The sequence below is a fragment of the Macaca nemestrina genome, chromosome 6 (assembly GCF_043159975.1).
Source record: "Macaca nemestrina isolate mMacNem1 chromosome 6, mMacNem.hap1, whole genome shotgun sequence".
Classification (NCBI taxonomy): domain Eukaryota; kingdom Metazoa; phylum Chordata; class Mammalia; order Primates; family Cercopithecidae; genus Macaca; species Macaca nemestrina.
Genome location: NC_092130.1, coordinates 101,110,458 through 101,129,023, shown reverse-complemented (window position 1 = coordinate 101,129,023; position 18,566 = coordinate 101,110,458). Strand labels below are relative to the sequence as shown.

Below are 18,566 nucleotides of genomic sequence, written 5' to 3'. Positions count from 1 at the left end.
TGGAGCCACGGCAAAGCAACATAAATTTTGAAGATTTCATTTTAATATGGACATTTATCAGATCCCAAATAATACCTTTATAATTTCTTATGCCTGTCCTTACTTTAATCTCTTAATCCTGTTATCTTCATAAACTGAGGATGTACGTCACCTCATGACCACTGTGATAATTGTGTTAATTGTACAAATTGATTGTAAAACATGTGTGTTTGAACAATATGAAATCAGTGCACCTTGAAAAAGAACAGAATAACAGCGATTTTTAGGGAACAAGGGAAGACAACGATAAGGTCTGACTGACTATGGGGTTGGGCAAAAAGAGCCATATATTTCTTCTTGCTGAGAGCCTATAAATGGGTGTGCAAGTAGGAGAGATATCACTAAATTCTTTTCCTAGCAAGGAATCGTAATATTAATACCCTGGGAAAGGAATTCATTCCTTGGGAGAGGTCTATAAATGGCCTCTCTGGGAGTGTCTGTCTTATGCAATTGAGATAAGGACTGAGATATGCCCTGGTCTCCTGCAGTACCCTCAGGCTTATTAGGGTGGGGAAAAACTCCGCCCTGGTAAATTTGTGGTCAGACCGGTTCTCTGCTCTCAAACCTGTTTTCTGTTGTTTAAGATGTTTATCAAGACAATATGTGCACCGCTGAACATAGACCCTTATCAGTAGTTCTGCTTTTACCCTTTATCCTGTTCCTTCAGAAGCATGTGATCTTTGTTCTGCTTTTTGCCCTTTGAAGCATGTGATCTTTGTACCTACTCCCTGTTTTCCACCCACTCCCCTTTTGAAACCCTTAATAAAAAACTGCTGGTTTGAGGCTCAGGTGGGCATCATGGTCCTACCGATATGTGATGTCACCCCCGGCAGCCCAGCTGTAAAGTTCCTCTCCTTGAACCGTCTCTCTTTATTTCTCAGCCGGCTGATACTTATGGAAAATAGAACCTATGTTGAAATATTGGGGGTGGGTTCCCCCAGTGGGTTGTTGGTTTAGGAGTTATGGAACTTGGCTATTTTTTGCTAAGCATTCATAATCTATAAATTCACAATCTTGGTTTAGGACTTGGCTCAGTAAAGTTAGGCTCTCATCTTCTTCCTCACCAAAGTGCTTCTCAATGATGTTCAAAGCAGACTGGCCAATCTAACAGTTCTCATGCAGTTGTAAAGCCTCAATTCTATTGATCCCACTGAGTTCTTCTATCAGAAAACATAGGATTTCCATCTCAGACCATTTCTCTGCCACCTGGAGGATGCAAGAGATGACATCGAGGATGATGAGAACAATTTTAACATCTGGGGCAATGAGCAGATTCACCAGTGGCTCCGGGACCCCAGAGTGGAGGATCAGCTAAACCATGGTGACCCACATTGCAAAGTTAGCCACCGCCTAGACAGCCTCTTTCTGGACTTTAAATTCTCCACTTTTTTTTTTTTTTTTTTAGCAGAGCCACCAAGGGAGGCAAGATGTTGTAGCAAGCAGCTGCTGGGTGTGGTGAGAGGGCCCTGCCACCATATTGCTCAAGGCCTAGGTCACCTCCTTCTGGATGAAGGGCCTGTTGTGCTGCAGGAGCTGGGGCAGCATGTTCAGCATGCCCACGTCAGTGGCCATCTGTTTCTGCTCATCTGTGCCTGTGATAATGTTCCCCACAGTACAGAGAGAAGGGGTCAAGACATTGAGGTCTGAGCTGGTCATGAGTGCTACAAGCCTGGGCAGGACCCCCGTGTCAACTACTTGGCTGATGCACTCTTTGTAGCCATTGGTGAGGTAGGACAGCACCCAGCAGGCTTGAGAGAACCTTGCCGTGGTGGTGCTGCAGGAGTGAGAGGGCCAGCAGCATCTGCTTCACTGCAGTTTCACAAGGGCATGGGGTCTTCTTTTGGCACAGGTTCGACAAAGTCCAAATGATGTTCCGCAGAAATGTGATTGGTAGGGTGGGTGAAATCAGGGCCGGCAGATGTGGGATGGCATTGCTTGAGATGATGTTATCTCTGAACTCTGGGCTGTCACAGGGTATACTATCAAGAGCCCACTTTGCCTGTTCACACACAGCCACACTGGGGGAATACAGGAGCTTGATCAAGGGCTGGATGGGTCCCCCTTCTACCATAGCTTAAATCTGCTCGGAAGTCCCTGAAGCAATGTTGGTCAGGGCCTAGGCGGCCTCAAACTGCAAGCAGGGGTAAAGTGATGACTTCAGGAACTCCACCATCCTGGGAACAAGGAGTGCTTCAATGATCAATTTCAGAGGGGGGTTCTTTTCCTGGGATAGCATTTTCCTGGCTGTCTGGGTGGCCTGGAAACAAAGGACTGAATCTGAGCTATTCACACCTTTGATTATTTCACCCAGAGTGAGGCCAACTGCCACCCCTTTGGCTGGTTTTTTGGAAGCTGTGTCAGGGAAGAAGCTGGTGATATTCCTTCTCTTTAAGGTCTGTTCATCTTTCTTGGCCTTTCAGTCCTCCAGGCTGACTGCCATCCTCTGCTGTCACCTCAGAGATGTATCTTTTCCTCAGTACTTAAATTTTCTCAGCCTCTTTTCTGGAGCATCTAAGGTTGCTTTTTATCATTGGTTCTGTTTAGGTGATAAATTATGTTTATTGATTGGTGTATGTTGAACCAGCCTTGCATCCTAGAGATGAAGTCAACTTGATTGTGATGCATAAGCTTTTTGATGTGCTGCTGGATTTGGTTTGCCCAGTATTTTATTAAAGATTTTTGCATCAGTGTTCCTCAGGAATATTGGCCTTAAGTTTCCTTTTTTTTATTGTATCTCCACCAGGTTTTGGTATCAGGATGATGCTGGCCTTAAAAAGAGTTAGGGAGAAGTCCCTCCTTTTCAATTATATGGAATAGTTTCAGAAGGAATGGTAGCAGCTCCTCTGTACCTCAGGTAGAATTTGGCTGTGAATCCATCTGGTCCTGGGCTTGTTTTGGTTCATAGGCTATTAACTACTGCCACAGTTTCAGAACTTGTTATTGGTTTATTCGGGGATTCAATTTCTTCCTAGTTCACTCTTGGGAAGGTACATTTGTCCAGCAATTTCTCCATTTCTTCAGATTTTCTAGTTTATTTGTATAGAAGTATTTATAGTATTCTCTGGTGGTTATTTGTATTTCTGTGGGGTCAGACAAATAGACCAATGGAACAGAATAGAGATCTTAGAAATAAGAGCACACATATACATCATCTGATCTTGGACAAACCTGACAAAAACAAGCAATGGGAAAAGGATTCCCTATTCAATAAATGGTCCAGGGAAAACTGGTTATCTATATGCAGAAAATTGAAACTGAACCCCTTCCTTACACCTTATAGAAAAATTAACTCAAGATGGATGAAAGACTTAAATGTAAAACCCAAAACTGTAAAAACCCTAGGAGGAAAGCTAGGCAGTACCATTCAGGACATAGGCATGGGCAAAGATTTCATGACAAAAGCATCAAAAGCAATTGCAACAAAAGTGAAAATTGACAAATGGGATCTAATTAAACTAAAGAGCTTCTGCATAGCAAAAGAAACTATCATCAGAGTGAACAGACAACCCACAGAATGGGAGAAAATTTTTGCAATCTATCCGTTTGACAAACGTCTAATATCCAGAACCTACAAGGAACTCAAACAAATTTATGAGAAAAAACAAACAGCCCTATCAGGAAGTGGGAAAAGAATATGAAAGACACTTCTCAAAAGAAGATATTTATGCAGCCAACAAACATACGAAAAAAAAACCTCAACAGCACTGATCATTAGAGAAATTCAAACCAAAGCTACAATGAGATACCATCTCACACTATTCAGAATGGCAGTTATTAAAAAGTCAAGAAACAACAGATGTTGGCAAGGCTGTGGAGAAACAGGAACACTTTTACACTGTTGATGGGAATGTAAATTAGTTCAACCATTGTGGAAGACAATGTGACGATTCCTCAAAGACCTGCAACTAGAAATACCATTTGACCCAGCAATCCCATTACTGGTTATCTACCCAAATGAAAATAAATAATTATATTATAAAGATACATGTATGTGTATGTTCATTGCAGCATTATTCACAATAACAAAGACATGGAATCAACCCAAATGCCCATCAATAACAGACTGGATGAAGGAAATGTGGGACATATACACCATGGAATACTATGCAGCCATACAAAGGAATGAGATCACATCCTTTGCATGGATGTGAATGGAGCTGGAAGCCATTATCTTCAGCAAACTAACACAGGAACAGAAAACCAGACACCTCATGTTCTCACCTATAAGTGGGAGCTGAGCAATGAGAACACATGGACACAGCGAGGGGAACAACACACACTGGGGTCTGTCAGGGGAGCGAGGGGAGGGAGAGCATCAGGATAAATAGCTAGTGAATACAGGGCTTAATATTTAGGTGATGGGTTGATAGGTGCAACAAACCACCATGGCACACGTTTACCTGTGTAGCAAACCTGCACATCTTGTATATGTATCCTGGAACTTAGAATTAAGTAAAATTAAATTAAAGCAGAATTTCAAAATTTTGATGAAGTCTAATTTGTTAATTGTTTAAATGGTTCATGCTTCTTTCTCACCTAGGAATTTTTGCTATATCTAGAGTGTAAAGGTTTTCTTCCATGTTTTCTCCTGGAAATTTTGTAATTTTTGCTTGTTTAGATCTTCTCTAATATGAGTACTTAAGGCTATACATTATGCTCTAAGCTCTGCTTTAGTTTTATCCCACACATTTTGATGTTACCATTATCATTCCATTTAAAATATTTTATAATTTTCTTTCTGATGTGTTCTTTGACCCATGCATTATTAAGAGGTATATTGTTTAATTTCTAAATGTTTGGGAATTTTCCTTATATCTTCCTGTTATTGATTTCTAATTTAATTATCTTGTAACAGAACATACTCTATATGATTTCAATCTGATTAAATTTCCTTGTGGCCCAGAAAATGGTCTATTTTGGTTACTATTGTGAATGTACTTGAAAAGGATGTTTATTCTTTTTTTGAATATTATATTCTATACATTTATCAATTGGGTCCAGTTGGTTGTATTTTTCAAGTCTTCTGTGTCTGTACTGATTTTTTTTGTGTACTCGTTTTATTAACTAATGAAAAAAACTGTTGAAGCTCCCAATTGTATTTGTGGATTTGTTTACTTTCCTTTCAGTTCTATCAGCCTTTTCCTTGGATATTTTGAATCTCTGTTACAGGATACACACACATTTAGGACTGTTATATCTTTTTGATATGTTTACCCCTTTATCATTATGAAGTTTACCTCCTATTCTTGGTAATATTCCTTGTTCTGAACTATACTTTGTCTGATGTTATCCATTCCAATTTTTTTTTACAATGAATTTTTGCAGAGTATATCTTATTTTGTCCTTTTATCTGTAATCTACTTCTTGTAGTCTACTCTGAAAATCTGTTTTAATTAGAAAGTTCAGACCATTTACATTTAATGTGATTATTGATATGGTTGAATTTAAAACTACTATTTTGATACCTGTTTTTTATTTGCCCCATCTGTTCTTTGTTCCTTTTTTCCTCTTATTTTTTTTTTGGGGGGGGTCAGTTGAGCATTTTATAATATTTCAGTTTATCTCCACTATTGCTTATTAGTCATACTTAGGTTTTTGCTTTTGTGTTTTAAAGGTTATTTTTGATTCTTGAATGCGCATCCTTTGCTTATTAACTTCTACTGTGGGTGACAGGGTTTGCTACCTTTCCCCGACTGACTTAAGGCCTTTGTTCCACAGAAGAGGAGGAGCCAGATGGGTTTTGTGCCTTTTTCACTTTACTGATGGAGGCCCTCTTCTCCTGCCCTGCCCCAAATATTTCTCATGTTCACTTGTCGTTCTTCTCCACACACCCCCATTGGAGGTATGTGGAGAAGAACTGCAAGTGGGCATAAACCTCCTTCATGTCTGAAACTCCCAGGGCTCTATGATGTCCTACTAGCCCAAACGAGGCCTAGCAACTTAAAATTTTAAACTGAATTCGTCTTACCCACTTCTATGATGTTCAGTATCTCTTCCCCCAGTACTCTGCCACAATTAAGCCAGTGCTTGTATCACCTTGGAGGCTCTTATCTTTCCTTGGCTTTCAGTCTATTTGGTTGCTCTTTACATCAGCTCTCTAATGAGATTAAGAAATATTCTGATTCTATAGTTCATACATTTTTCTTGTACTTGGGACAGGAATGATACCTTCCCAGCTAAACACTATGCAGAAACAAAACTCTTGCAATAAGCTTTTATGCAGGCATTAGTCATGGAAAAGCTGAGAAGCCAAACAGGGGTTGGTGAGCAACTCAGAGACTAGCAACATTAGATAGATTAGGCTGGAGAGAAAAAGAGAAGAGGTGCTGGTAAGCCCAGTAGCTAGGTTAATCCTGCAGAACCTAGGACCATGGAAGCTTGTCTGTCAGGAGCTGGAGCCATGGAAGAAACATAGACATCACTTAAGATGTCACCTGAGGCATAGAAGGAAGGAGGAAAATATTCTGTCTTTTCCTCTTCACATTCAGTTTCCTGACAGTGTTTTCCGTTAGTCAAACTAGCTATCTCCAACAGACATGGAAACTTGGAGAATATAGCATGCAGACAACAGATAACACCCTTATTAGAAGAGAGCAGGAAAAGAATAAAACATAGAGCTGAGGCCAATCACGGGTGTTTATCCTCTATTTCTGAATGATGTGTTTATGTTTCCCCATATTGATTTTCCAATTTTAGACATTATCTGTTATTGACTTCCTGACATAGAAAATTTGGTTCTCTTCCACTACTCCTCTCTTCCCCAACCCTAAACTTCCACTATCTTGCAAATATTATTTATATTGCAAATTTTTGTCTAAAAATAATGAGTGCTACATTATTATAAGTACATATGTAGATGTTGTCCACTGCTGAATAATGTAATATAGAATATTAAAATGTTGTTTTAGCTAGGTGCAGTGGCTCATGCCTGTAATCCCATTATTTTGGGAGGCCAAGGCAGGAGGCCTGCTTATGCCTGAAAGTTTGAGACCAGCCTGGGCAACATAGTGAGATCTTGTTTCTACAAATAATAATAATGATAATAAATTAGCCAGGCATGGTGACATGTGCCTGTGGTCCCAGCTACTTGAGAGGCTGACATGGGAGGATCGCATGAGCCTGGGAGGTCAAGGCTGCAGTGAGCTGTGATCATGCCACTTGTACTTCAGCGTGGGTGACAGAGTGAGACCCTGTCTCAAAATAAAAGTTGCTTTAATGTGGTAAAATGCACATAATATAAAACTTACCATCTTAATAATTTTTAAGTGTACACTTCAGTAGGGTAAGTATATTCAGTTTGTTGTCCAACCAATCTCCAGAATTTTTTCATACCTGTTAAACGACTTTCCATTTTCCCCTCACCCGAGCCCCTGGGAACAACCATTCTACTTTCTATTTTTTTGAATTTGACTTCCCTACAGATATCTCATGTAAGTTGAGTCATATGATTTTTGCCTTTTTGTGACTGACTTGTTTCACTTAATTAATGTCCTCAAGATTCATCCAGGTTGTAGCATGTGTCAGAATTTCCTTCCTCTCTAAGGCTTGATAATATTTCATTGTATTACATACCATATTTTGTTTATCCATTCATCCATCAATGGATGTTTGGGTTGCTTTTACTTTTGGTTATCGTGAATAATGCTGTTATGAACATGGGTGTATAAATATCCCTGAGACCCTAACTGCAAATCTTTTCACTAAATATCCAGAAGTAGAGTTTTTGATTCATATGGTATTTCTATTTTTAATTTTTTGAGGAACCATCATACTGTTTTTCATAGCAGCTGTACCATTTTACCACCAAAAGTTCATAAGAGTGCAGATGTCTCCACATCCTCACCAATATCTATTTTCTTTCTTTCTTTATTTTTCAATAGCAGCCATTCTAATGGCTGGGAGGCAATACCTCACTGTGGCTTTGATTTTCATTTCCAAAATTATTAATAACATTGAGCATATTTTCATATGCTTATTGGCCATTTGTATATCTTATTTGGAGAAATATCTATTCAATTCCTTTGCTGGGCTTTTCTATTTCTGCAAAAAAACATCATTGGGATTTTGATAGGAATTGCGTTGAATCTGTAGATCACTTTGTAGAGTATTGACATCTTATTATATTAAGTCTTCCAATCTATAAACACAGGATATCTTTCCATTTATTTGTGTCTGCCTTAATTTCTTTCAGTGACATTTTGTAATTTTCAGTGTGCAAGTCTTTTGGCTTGCTTATTCTGAATATTTTATTCTTTTTGATTCTACCATAAATGGAATTATTTTCTTAATTTCCTTTTCAGATTATTCATTGTTAGTGTGTAGAAATATAGCTTTTTTGTGTGTTTTGATTTTGAATCCTGTAACTTTGTTGAACTTGTTTATTATTTCTAACAGGTTTTTTTTTGTGGCATCCTTAAGGTTTTCTACATACAAGATTCTGTTGTTTATGAATAGAGATAATTTTACTTCTTCTTTTTGGATGCTTTTAATTTCTTTTTCTTGACTAATTGTTCTGGCTAAGACTTCTAGCACTATGTTGAATAGAAGTGTTGAAAGTGAGCATTCTTGTCTAGTTCCTGATCTTGTGGGAAAGCTTTCAGTCTTTCACCTTGACTATGATAGCCGTGGACTTTTCCTAGGTGGCCTTTATTGTGTTGAGGTAGTTTTGTTGAGTGATTTTTTTTCATTCTTAAAGGTTATTGAATTTCACTAAATACACATTCCAATATTTTAAAGACAATTTTTTTTTACTCTGAAGTTTAAAATTGTTTGCCTGATTTTCTATGTACCTATCACCAATTTTTAATCCCGAAATGCTCCAACAGATCAATGAATTACTTATCAAAACAGTCAAACACATCAGGTAATCTATCAATTAATTTTTTCCCCTGATGACTTTGCCTCTGATGCCCTCTATTCTATAGGCAGAACTGGTTGCTCTGAAGGCTGAGCCCTCTCAGCTGTTATACTGGGACTTCACTTTAGCACCATCCAGGGAATTCTTTTTGCCTGTCACCTATTTGAATCTCCTGTTTCCTCTATCCCCTATCTTATTCTTTATTTTGATAGAGCATAATTTATAGTAACTTCCTTTATTATTATCCATGATGGGTAGTTTGGTTGGGCACAGAATTTCAGGTTGAAAATATTTTTCCCTTAATATTTTGAAGACATCAGTCTCTTCTAGTTTCCAAAGACAAGTCTTAGACATTGTCCGATGTTTGGGCAGTTTATTCTGGAAGTGCTCTTACAAGACAGATAGCGGGAGCAGACTGGTGGCATGGGCCAGAGAGCGTTAGAAGTCAGATGACTGGGAGAGTCTCCATCTGGGGACCATTCTCAGAGTTTGGGGGATTCTTTCTCCTTTTTCATACCTGTATTCAGTCCAGGTCAGTTGCCAGGTATTCCTTTTATAAAGGAAGTATTAGTTATTCTTGTGAGGGTAAGCATTGTTTTAAGGTTGCGTCTATGTTGAGTGGTCTTGTCCCCAGGGCAACCAGCATTTTTAGGTCTCATTGTCATAGAGACCCAGTAATTACCAGGCCATGGTTGGAAATCTTAGGCCAGGTTGCACCATACTGCTAAGTGAACATATAGTGTAGACCCTGTGAGGTACTTGAGAGGGCCTTTTGGCCATCATTAATCTTATAGCAACAATATGTCTCTTATAGTATACACACAATGTAATTTTGAGATGTTTAATGATACACTGATGCAAATCATTTTCTTCTATCCGAAAACTTTAGGTCTTTTCTTTCTCCCCTGCCTACTGAAGAATTACCATAACATGCCTTGGTGAGAGTCATTTTTATTCATTTTGCTGTGTACTGTGTGGACCTTTTCAAACTGGCACTCACGTCCTTCAGGTCTGGGATTTTTTGACATGCATGCTATTTTTTGAAAATATTCTCTTGCCCATTTCTTCTGTTTTCTTTTTCTGGAACTCTTACTAATTAAATTGGATGCAAAACTTCCTCTAACTTTCTTTTTTTCCTACCACTATTTTCCACTTCTTTGTCTTTTTTGCTTTTACTTTCTAGGAGATTTCCTTAACTTTATCTTCTAATTGTGGGATTTAATTTAAAAAGTATATATCTATACTTTAATTTTAAAGAGCTCCTTTTCTTGAAATGTCCCTTTTTAATAGACTTCTGTTTTTATGAAGGTAATGCTTTATTATCTCACTGATTTTTGCCCCTGGTCTAATGCCTTAAATTTATTTTTCTTGTATTTATACTGACTAGGCCTGCCAATACAATATTATTATTATTATTAATTTTAAATTAAATAAAATTATATATATTTATGTATACAATATGTTTTGAAATATGTGTACATTGTGGAATGGCTAAATTTAGATAATTGCATTTATCACATGCATTTTTGTGTGCAATGAGAACACTTAAAATTAGCAATCAAGTATACAATATATTGTTATTTATTATAGTCACAATGTTGTACAATAGAGCTCTTGAACTCATTCTTCCTGTCTAACTGAATTTTATATTCTTTGACCAACACCTCTGTAAACCCTCATCTCTCCACATTCCCAGCCCCTCGTAACTACTACTCTACTTTCTGCTTCTATGAGCTCAACTTTTTAGATTCCTGTAAGTGACATAATGTGGTATTTGTCATTCTGTGCCTGATTTAGCATCGTGCCCTCCAGATTCGTCTGTATTCAGGCACCTGTTCTTCTTCAGACTCTGACTGAATGGGCTGGTGGAGTTCATTGGGGTCCTGTCTATTCCTTATGAAGATTGTCAGACAATCCTCTTGGTTTCAGACCAACTTAAACTATTGGACTCAGTGATATCTGGTTTATTCAATTCTTGAGAATTTTCAAGATTCTGTAACTTCTTAACCTTTTGGCATATAATTAGCTTACTTCTTATTAGAGATCCTATTATAGATTCAAGCTTCATTTGTCTTTGGTCTATTAGGCTGCTTCTCATTTATTGCTTTTCAGTTTCTAGATTTTGTTAAGATCTCTCATATGCTGTCATTATTTCTCTTTTTTGTGGATTTATAGTTTTAAATTCCTTTTCCTTTTATTTTAGTGGGATTTCAGAAGGTTACAAGGAAAAAACAATTATACTCAGTCTACCAAGCTTACCCATAAATTTATGTTAATTAATAATTCTATTTTAATTGAGAAAAATAGAAATAAAAGAAATGATTAGTGAAGTTATAACTGGGTTAATTTATTTGCTGGGTAATTCAACTTAAAAATAATTTTTTTATTAATAGTAAAGTGATGAACAAAAATGAACATATTGCTTAAGCTATTAGATATTTCACTTTACATTTTCTTTTCATGATTTTAAAGATCATAATGACAACAAAAATTATAGTACAAAGGAAAAATGCAGACTACAAATTTGTAAATACTGCTTGATCACAAATATGTAAATCCTGAGTTTCAGGATGAAAAGACAGATTTTATTTTCCCTTTGTACACCAATAAAAATAGTTATTATAAATATTCTTTACTTTTCATTTGTTGTATTCAGGGTGCTTTGATGTTTACCAGTGGTCATTTTGAGCCCATAAAATGGTAAGAAATAACTCTGAATGGGAGCATGGAAAAAGGAGAACAAAGAAACAGGCTAGACACCACAGAAAACTCTGGACTCCGAGATAGGCAAGCAGCTTTTGAAGTGGTCCTTGACATTTTTCCTGGCCATGTTGGGAGTGGGCATCTCTGGAACTGTGTATGTGGGAGGAAGGGTATTTTTTTCTCCTTGTAGTTTTTTGTGTTCTCCAAATTTTCTATAAAAATCATCTATTAACTGCCAGTGGGGAGTTCAAGAGATGTTCAATAGATGGGGTCAACAGGTTGCAGATGTGTGTAGGACATAAAGAAGAGGAAGAAGGACCCTGAGTTCTGGGCAGGCAAGGGATGTAGTGCTCTGAACTGGCCAATGTAGTTCCTTCTAAGGGAGCTATCCCTGCTTCCAGTCCCTAACAGAAGAGAGGCCATAGGTGCACCTATGGTCCCACTAGCCTTCAGCGTAGTTGATTAGAATAGGTATGAGCTTTGGCCCAGGACTGAACTTTGACAAATTTCTTTGACACTCCTCTCTTTGAAAAGTGAATCTATCTCCCCCAACTCCTTGATTCTAAGCTGAGTTTATGAGCAGCTGACTGGTAAGAGTATGGTGGAAATGATGCCAAGTGACTTAAAAGACTAGGTCAAAAAAGGCAATGCATCTTTCGCTTGGCTCATTGGAACAGTCACGTTGGAACCTTGAGCCACCATGTAAGAATTTCTGTCATCTGAGGCCATCATCCTGAGATGAAGCCCAAAGTAGTGTACATGGAGAGACCCTGAAGAGAGCCCTTGAAACCTCAGAGGAAAGGGAGGTGCCTAGCCAGCCCCCAGCTGCTTCAGCAGTTATAGTCTTCCAGCTCCAGGCTTTGACTACAGCTATGTGGCAGACTCTGAACCAAAACTACCTGGCTGAATGCCTCTCAAATCCTTGACTCCCAGAAACAGGAAAACAACAACAACAACAACAACAAAAAAAAAAAAAAAAAAAAAAAAAAGAAGATCGTTGTTTTAAACCACTGAAGTGTGTAGTTTTGGGACACAGCTATAGGTAATTGACTTACGGTACCAAAATATTTTCCAGCTGTCTACTACTATATAACCAACTATCCCAGAACTTAGGGTATAAAGCATGCATTTTATTATGCTCACATATGCTGTATGACAAGAATTCAGATAGGTACAATCAGCATGGCTTGTTGCTGCTCCACGATATCTGATGCATCAGCTGGAAAGACTCAAAGGCTGGGAGTGATCGACTGGGGACTAGTGTCCTCTGCAGATAGCTTTACTCACACATTTCTGGTGGTTGATGCTGGCTGTTTTCTGGGAGCTCCACTGGAACAGTCAGCCATAGCCCCTACCTGGCCTCTTTGTGTGACCTGGGCTTCTTCACAGCTGGTGGTCAGATTCCAAGAGCAAGCTGCTGGTGTCTTAAGGCCTAATCCTGGAAATCTGCCCACTGCCACTTCTATTGTATTCACATAGTCCAGATTCAAGGGGAGGAGACATGAACCCTGTCTCTGGATGGGAGAAATGTCAAAGATTTTTGTGTATATTTTAAAAACTGTCACACAGCCCATAGGCTAGGCAGTGATCTGAAACATGGTCTGGCTCAGAAAGATGAACTGGGTTAATTTTCTCTTTTTCAAAAATTTGAACTAATGAATACAAAGGAACAATTTAGTTAGAAGTGGTGGGTGGAGATGAAAAAATATCATGAAGTATTTTTTCAAGGCCATGGTAAGTCCAGGTTATAAAGATTCAGGAACTATGAGAAAGCAAAACAGCTATGGAGTAGAAATACAATGAAGAGAAAAGGAGAAATGGAATGAAAGAAAATTCACGTAGTCCTGGAGAGAGATCATGACAAGGCAGGGAGCCTCTAGAATGCCTAACTCTTTCTGACAGTTCCTATTCAGTTCCCATTCATTTGTTGTTTTTGACACTGATCTTACTTTTCTTACCCATTTTTCTAGGTCACAGTCAATACCAATGACCTATATGGCAATAGGACATGCTGAAATGAGCGGGGCTAGGCAGCAGGTTTCTTCAGTCCTCAGAATTTTTACTGACATGGTGAGAGCCACATTAGAGAGAAAGAGAAATAACTGTGTGAAGCAGTTGCTGCTGAGTAGTAAGAAAGAGCCACTGTGTGCTTATTACTGCCTCTGAGCTTGATTATTACAGGCTGGGAAGAGGTGTAGGAAGTGGGAGCAAGAAGAGAAAATAACTTCACTGTTTCCAAAGATGTATTGTTTTATAATGCACATTGAAATGGAAATGGATAACAGTAGAGATATGGTTTTATCCAGCTGTAGGAATTATTTTCACAAATAAGAGAATGAACAAAATTTCAAAATACGTTTGGCCAATAGATTTCCCCTGAAATTTGAGAACCCTTATCTGGTGGACATTTGCCACATGATTACTAAATTTAGTGGCATACTTTTTTTTTTTTTTTTTATTGTGAGACGGAGTCTCGCTCTGTCACCCAGGTGGAGTGCAGTGGTGCGATCTTGGCTCACTGCAACCTCTGCCTCCCGGGTTCAAGCGATTCTCCAGCCTTGGTCTCTTGAGTAGCTGGGACTACAGGCATGCATAGTGGCATACTCTTTTAATAGAAACATTTGTTTTCCTAGAAACTAGGGCCAAGCATGGTGGCTTATGGTCGTAATCCTAGCACTTTGGGAGGCACAGGCAGAAGGATTGCTAGAGCACGAAGGTTGAGACTGTAGTGAGCTGTGATTGCAGCACTGCACTCCAGACTGGATGACAGAGCGAGACCTGACTCAAGAAGAGGAAAAAAAAAAAAAAAAAAAAAAGGAAGGAAGGAAGAAAAAAAGAAAGAAACTAGCTGTTTTCCTGATGTCTTAAATAGGGGCATTTTGATTTTATCTACTGCTATGTACTGATTTTTCTCTTCTAAATAAATAGTAGGCAGTCATTAAAGTACCACTATCAAAAAAGTGTTGACGCCAAAGATATCATTATTTTATTAGAATGGAGAATTCTGGGGCGGTGGCTCAAGCCTGTAATCCCAGCACTTTGGGAGGCCGAGACGGGTGGATCAGGAGGTCAGGAGATCGAGACCATCCTGGCTAACACGGTGAAACCCCGTCTCTACCAAAAAATACAAAAAACTAGCCGGGCGATGTGGCTGGCGGGCGCCTGTAGTCCCAGCTACTCGGGAGGCTGAGGCAGGAGAATGGTGTGAACCCCGGAGGCGGAGCTTGCAGTGAGCTGAGATCTGGCCACTACACTCCAGCCTGGGTGACAGAGCGAGACTCTGTCTCAAAAAAAAAAAGAATGGAGAATTCTGGGTTGTGAATAATACTGATATGTATATTTTTCTTATCGGGCTTGCTCGCTCTTTCCTTCCCTTTCCCTTTCCCTTTCCCTTTCCCTTTCCCTCTCTTCTTCTTTTTTTTTTTCCTTTTACCAAAGACTCACTTAAAATTCTGCCAATAAAGTAGTGTTTCGAGCTGCTCTTGCTATGACAGAGAGGATACAATGTGAAGTCAAGTTAGGGGAAGGTTATACCTACTTACAAGGGTCATTCTTTGAAAAACACTTGGGTTTTTACTCTTTTATACCGTAACACACTAACATTTAATACCTATTGTAGTTATTTAACCTAATAACAGTACCAAATATATAATGGATCTTTCTCCCGTAGGAGGAACATAGAATAATAATGCTTTAATTTTGTATGTCTCTGTTCTGTAATGGCAGGCTGTCATTTTCTATAATTTACCAGAGATTATGAACAATGTGTGTAGGCTGAGTGTAGTTGCTTAGTAACCACTTTTTAAAACTTTCTTAAATGTAATTGCCTCTCTGCCAGGGAAACATTGATTCAACAAATTTGCGTTGAACTACTTCCTAAGCAACTCAACATATTAAATATCCCTGTGCTTTTTATTTCAAATTATTTGCCTTTTAAATTCTGTTAAGGTAAGCCACCTTTGTTATGATCATTATTTCTCTTTGAACAAAGTGAGACTTCCAAATGATTATCTGTACATTGTCATATTCCCTACTGTTTTTCTGTATCTCTGTTCTTATTGCTTTTTTAGAGTTGAGGATAGAAACTTGCAAAAAATCATGAAAATCCCCAGTTTCTCTCTGAATAATTCTAAATGCTCTCAAATACCACCAGTCTGGGGTTTGTTTAAACCTGTATATCAAAATTTGCATCATATGAATGTTCTCTTGGCTTCTGTCTCTGATTTCACCTCTTTCTGTCAATCAAGCATCTATATTGCTCTTAAGAAAATGTGAACTGCATTGAGGACACCTTACCCATAACTTCACTTTTTATGGTTGTCTCTACCCATGCACACTGACTTGCAGGGGGAAAGGGTTAAAAGGCAAACTTCAGTGGAATGTCTATTGTTGATATTTCAAATCATTAATTGCTTTGCCATTTCAAGTCCAACTTGTATAGCTGCCCACATTTTCTCGTTTGGCAGAAAGTTCTGTTGATATAGGAATAGTTCACAGCAGATAACAAAGTTGACTTCCTCTTTGATTCTAAGTTTGAGGTAAGTGTAAGATAGAAGAGACCAGAAATAGGTTTGAGGAACTGAAAAGCATGTTTGTATTTCTGTCCCCAATCCCCAGAATTAGTAAATGACCTCCAAGCTAGAGGAGAGGAGATTTTAGAGAAAGAAAAAAAGGAAATGAAGCAATGTAATGATCGCACTCTCTGAACTCCACCTGTATACCTGCCTCCACCCTATAAAATCTTCCTTAAGTCTTAGGATCTTAGAGAGGAAAGTCGCAGGTACGATCTAGAACAATAGCAAGACGGAGAGAAAAGCCCTGCTCCATGCCAGCTTAGCAAAATGGGAGGTGGTATATATGAAAAAAAAAGTGAACCAGATAAAACACCCTCTCCTCAGCTTTTCCCATGGATCTGGAATCCAACTTTTCCTGGGGATCCAGCATGGGGACACAGAAGTTGTCTAAGAGTAGTAGCTGGAAAGCCTCCCAGGAGGTCACCCATTGGTCTGAGAAGGTCTTCACTGAAAGAATGCTGCATGCACTTCTAGTCATGGTCCAGACAGAGCGTGGAACTGAATCCAGAGGACTGGCAGCACCAGAAGGCAAAGAAGAGCCTGTGGCCAAGAGCTCTGAGCCCTGCTCAAGGTCACATATACCACTTGAACCAAGAGGGCAGGCAAGTTATATCAGTAGTAGACACTGGTAGAGACAGGACCTTAGAGCCTTAGAGTAGCTACGTATATTCTACCAAAGCCACAATGCTCCCAAAGGCTTCCCTAGGACTCAGAAACTGCCCTGGGAAGAAGGATGAAGGAAGACAGAACATTCAGCTCACTAAAATTTAAACTGGTAAGTGACTTGATTACAAGTCAGAATTGATTGAGATGAGAATCACTGCTGGACTGAGAAATCTCAAAAGTACTTGTTTTAAGTCATCTGCCATTAGAAAGTCCACAGAAACAACTCTGAGTTATACGAATAAAGCAATTGAACATGTTTGCACTGTTTAATTCATACCTGTGTGGGTCAGCCTGGTTGTGTCTCAAGACAGGAGGGGTTGGGGGGTATGCATGGGAGGGTACAGAGGAGCTGGTAAGTCTGACTGTATTGGAGTATATATCCTATATGGGTCAGTCTGGTGATAGGATCAAGAATAGGCTACCCGGACACAGGCAGCTGTGGTTTGAATCCCGGCTCTATCAATTACCAGTTTTGTGTTTTAGGGCAAATTCTTCAATCTGCTGAATCTGACTTTCCTCATCTGTAGAAATATGATAATATTCAACTCCATATGGTTGTGAGGTTTTGAGATAATATACATTAAATATTTGGCACATAGTGCCTAGAATATAATGACAATGTGTCATATCCTTGACCTCCAGCGCTCTTCCCTCCTCCCCACCCCTACCAGCTCCTTCTACCTGCCTGCATGCAGGAAAGAAGTCTCTGAGTGGGTAGAACTGTATCTTATTCACTTCTGTTTTCATAGTGTCTGGCACATAGTAGGTTCCCAATAAATAGTTGTTGAGTGAGTAAGTTGGGGTGGAACTCTAGGAAGACAGCTGGGAGTATTAAAGCAGGTTCTACATGTGAGGTAAGTGCCAGATGTAAGGATAAAGCTTAGTGGAGTGAACAGAAGAGTAGGTAGTTACAAATGCTAGGCTTCAGGCAAGCAGGTTTTGATCAGGGTGAGATAAACAGAACACAATTACACATACACCTATTTACAATAGAGAAGGAACAGAAATCTATGGTCTGTATACACAAAAAACCCTGCGCTATAAAGGAATACCTTTATAGACCACTGGTTGTGTTTTCCAACAGTGTGGTATACATTTGTGGGGAAGTGCCCATGTGTATGTTAGTGTGTATTTCTGAATGTGTATAAAATACTTGGCCTAGATTTTTCAATCTTACCTGAGTTCTTTGATCAACCTTTCTATCATCTATCTTATGCAAACTGAGTTTTTTCTGTATTAAAAATGTAAATAGAATTTAACTACATCACAAGGTCAGTATTAATGCTTTATGATTCTCTAAGAGCTTGTGAAGATGAAGAAAGTGTTAAACGATTTGAATTTGAAATTTCAAGATCACTGTAGGTTTTTAGAATACAATAAACCCTTAGACCTGGCTCATTTATAAAATGAGTAACAGACTTGACCTTGGAATAAGAGCAAACTCTTAAAGATAATGGGATTAGGACATAGTATGCCTTTCCTCTTTTTTTTCTTTTCTATTTTTTTAAAATAAGAAACTTTTAAAATCTCATGTTTATAGTTTTTATTATTTTTATCATAACTGCTTAGCATGATGGCTAATGGTTTTCTGAAGGAAGAATTTTGTATTTCTAATTTTTGAAGAGATTTACTGTCTTCAACATGGTAAATGATGCTGTTTAATTCTGTTTTCCTTGAAACTCTTCATTTGATTTCATAGTTTTAGGTATAAAAGGAATGTCGTACAT

General features: G+C 38.6%; 1 protein-coding gene across 1 annotated transcript; it reads right to left on the bottom strand.

Annotated features, from left to right (window-relative positions):
* Window positions 1–863: 863 nt before the first annotated feature.
* LOC105475123 (karyopherin subunit alpha 7) lies at window positions 864–4,460 on the bottom strand. The gene is given in 5 exon segments (XM_071099203.1): window positions 864–1,440; window positions 1,442–1,476; window positions 1,479–1,789; window positions 1,791–2,559; window positions 4,421–4,460. Coding segments are annotated over 5 exon segments (1,596 nt in total). The 3' UTR covers window positions 864–999.
* Between the last annotated feature and the right edge of the window lie 14,106 nt (window positions 4,461–18,566).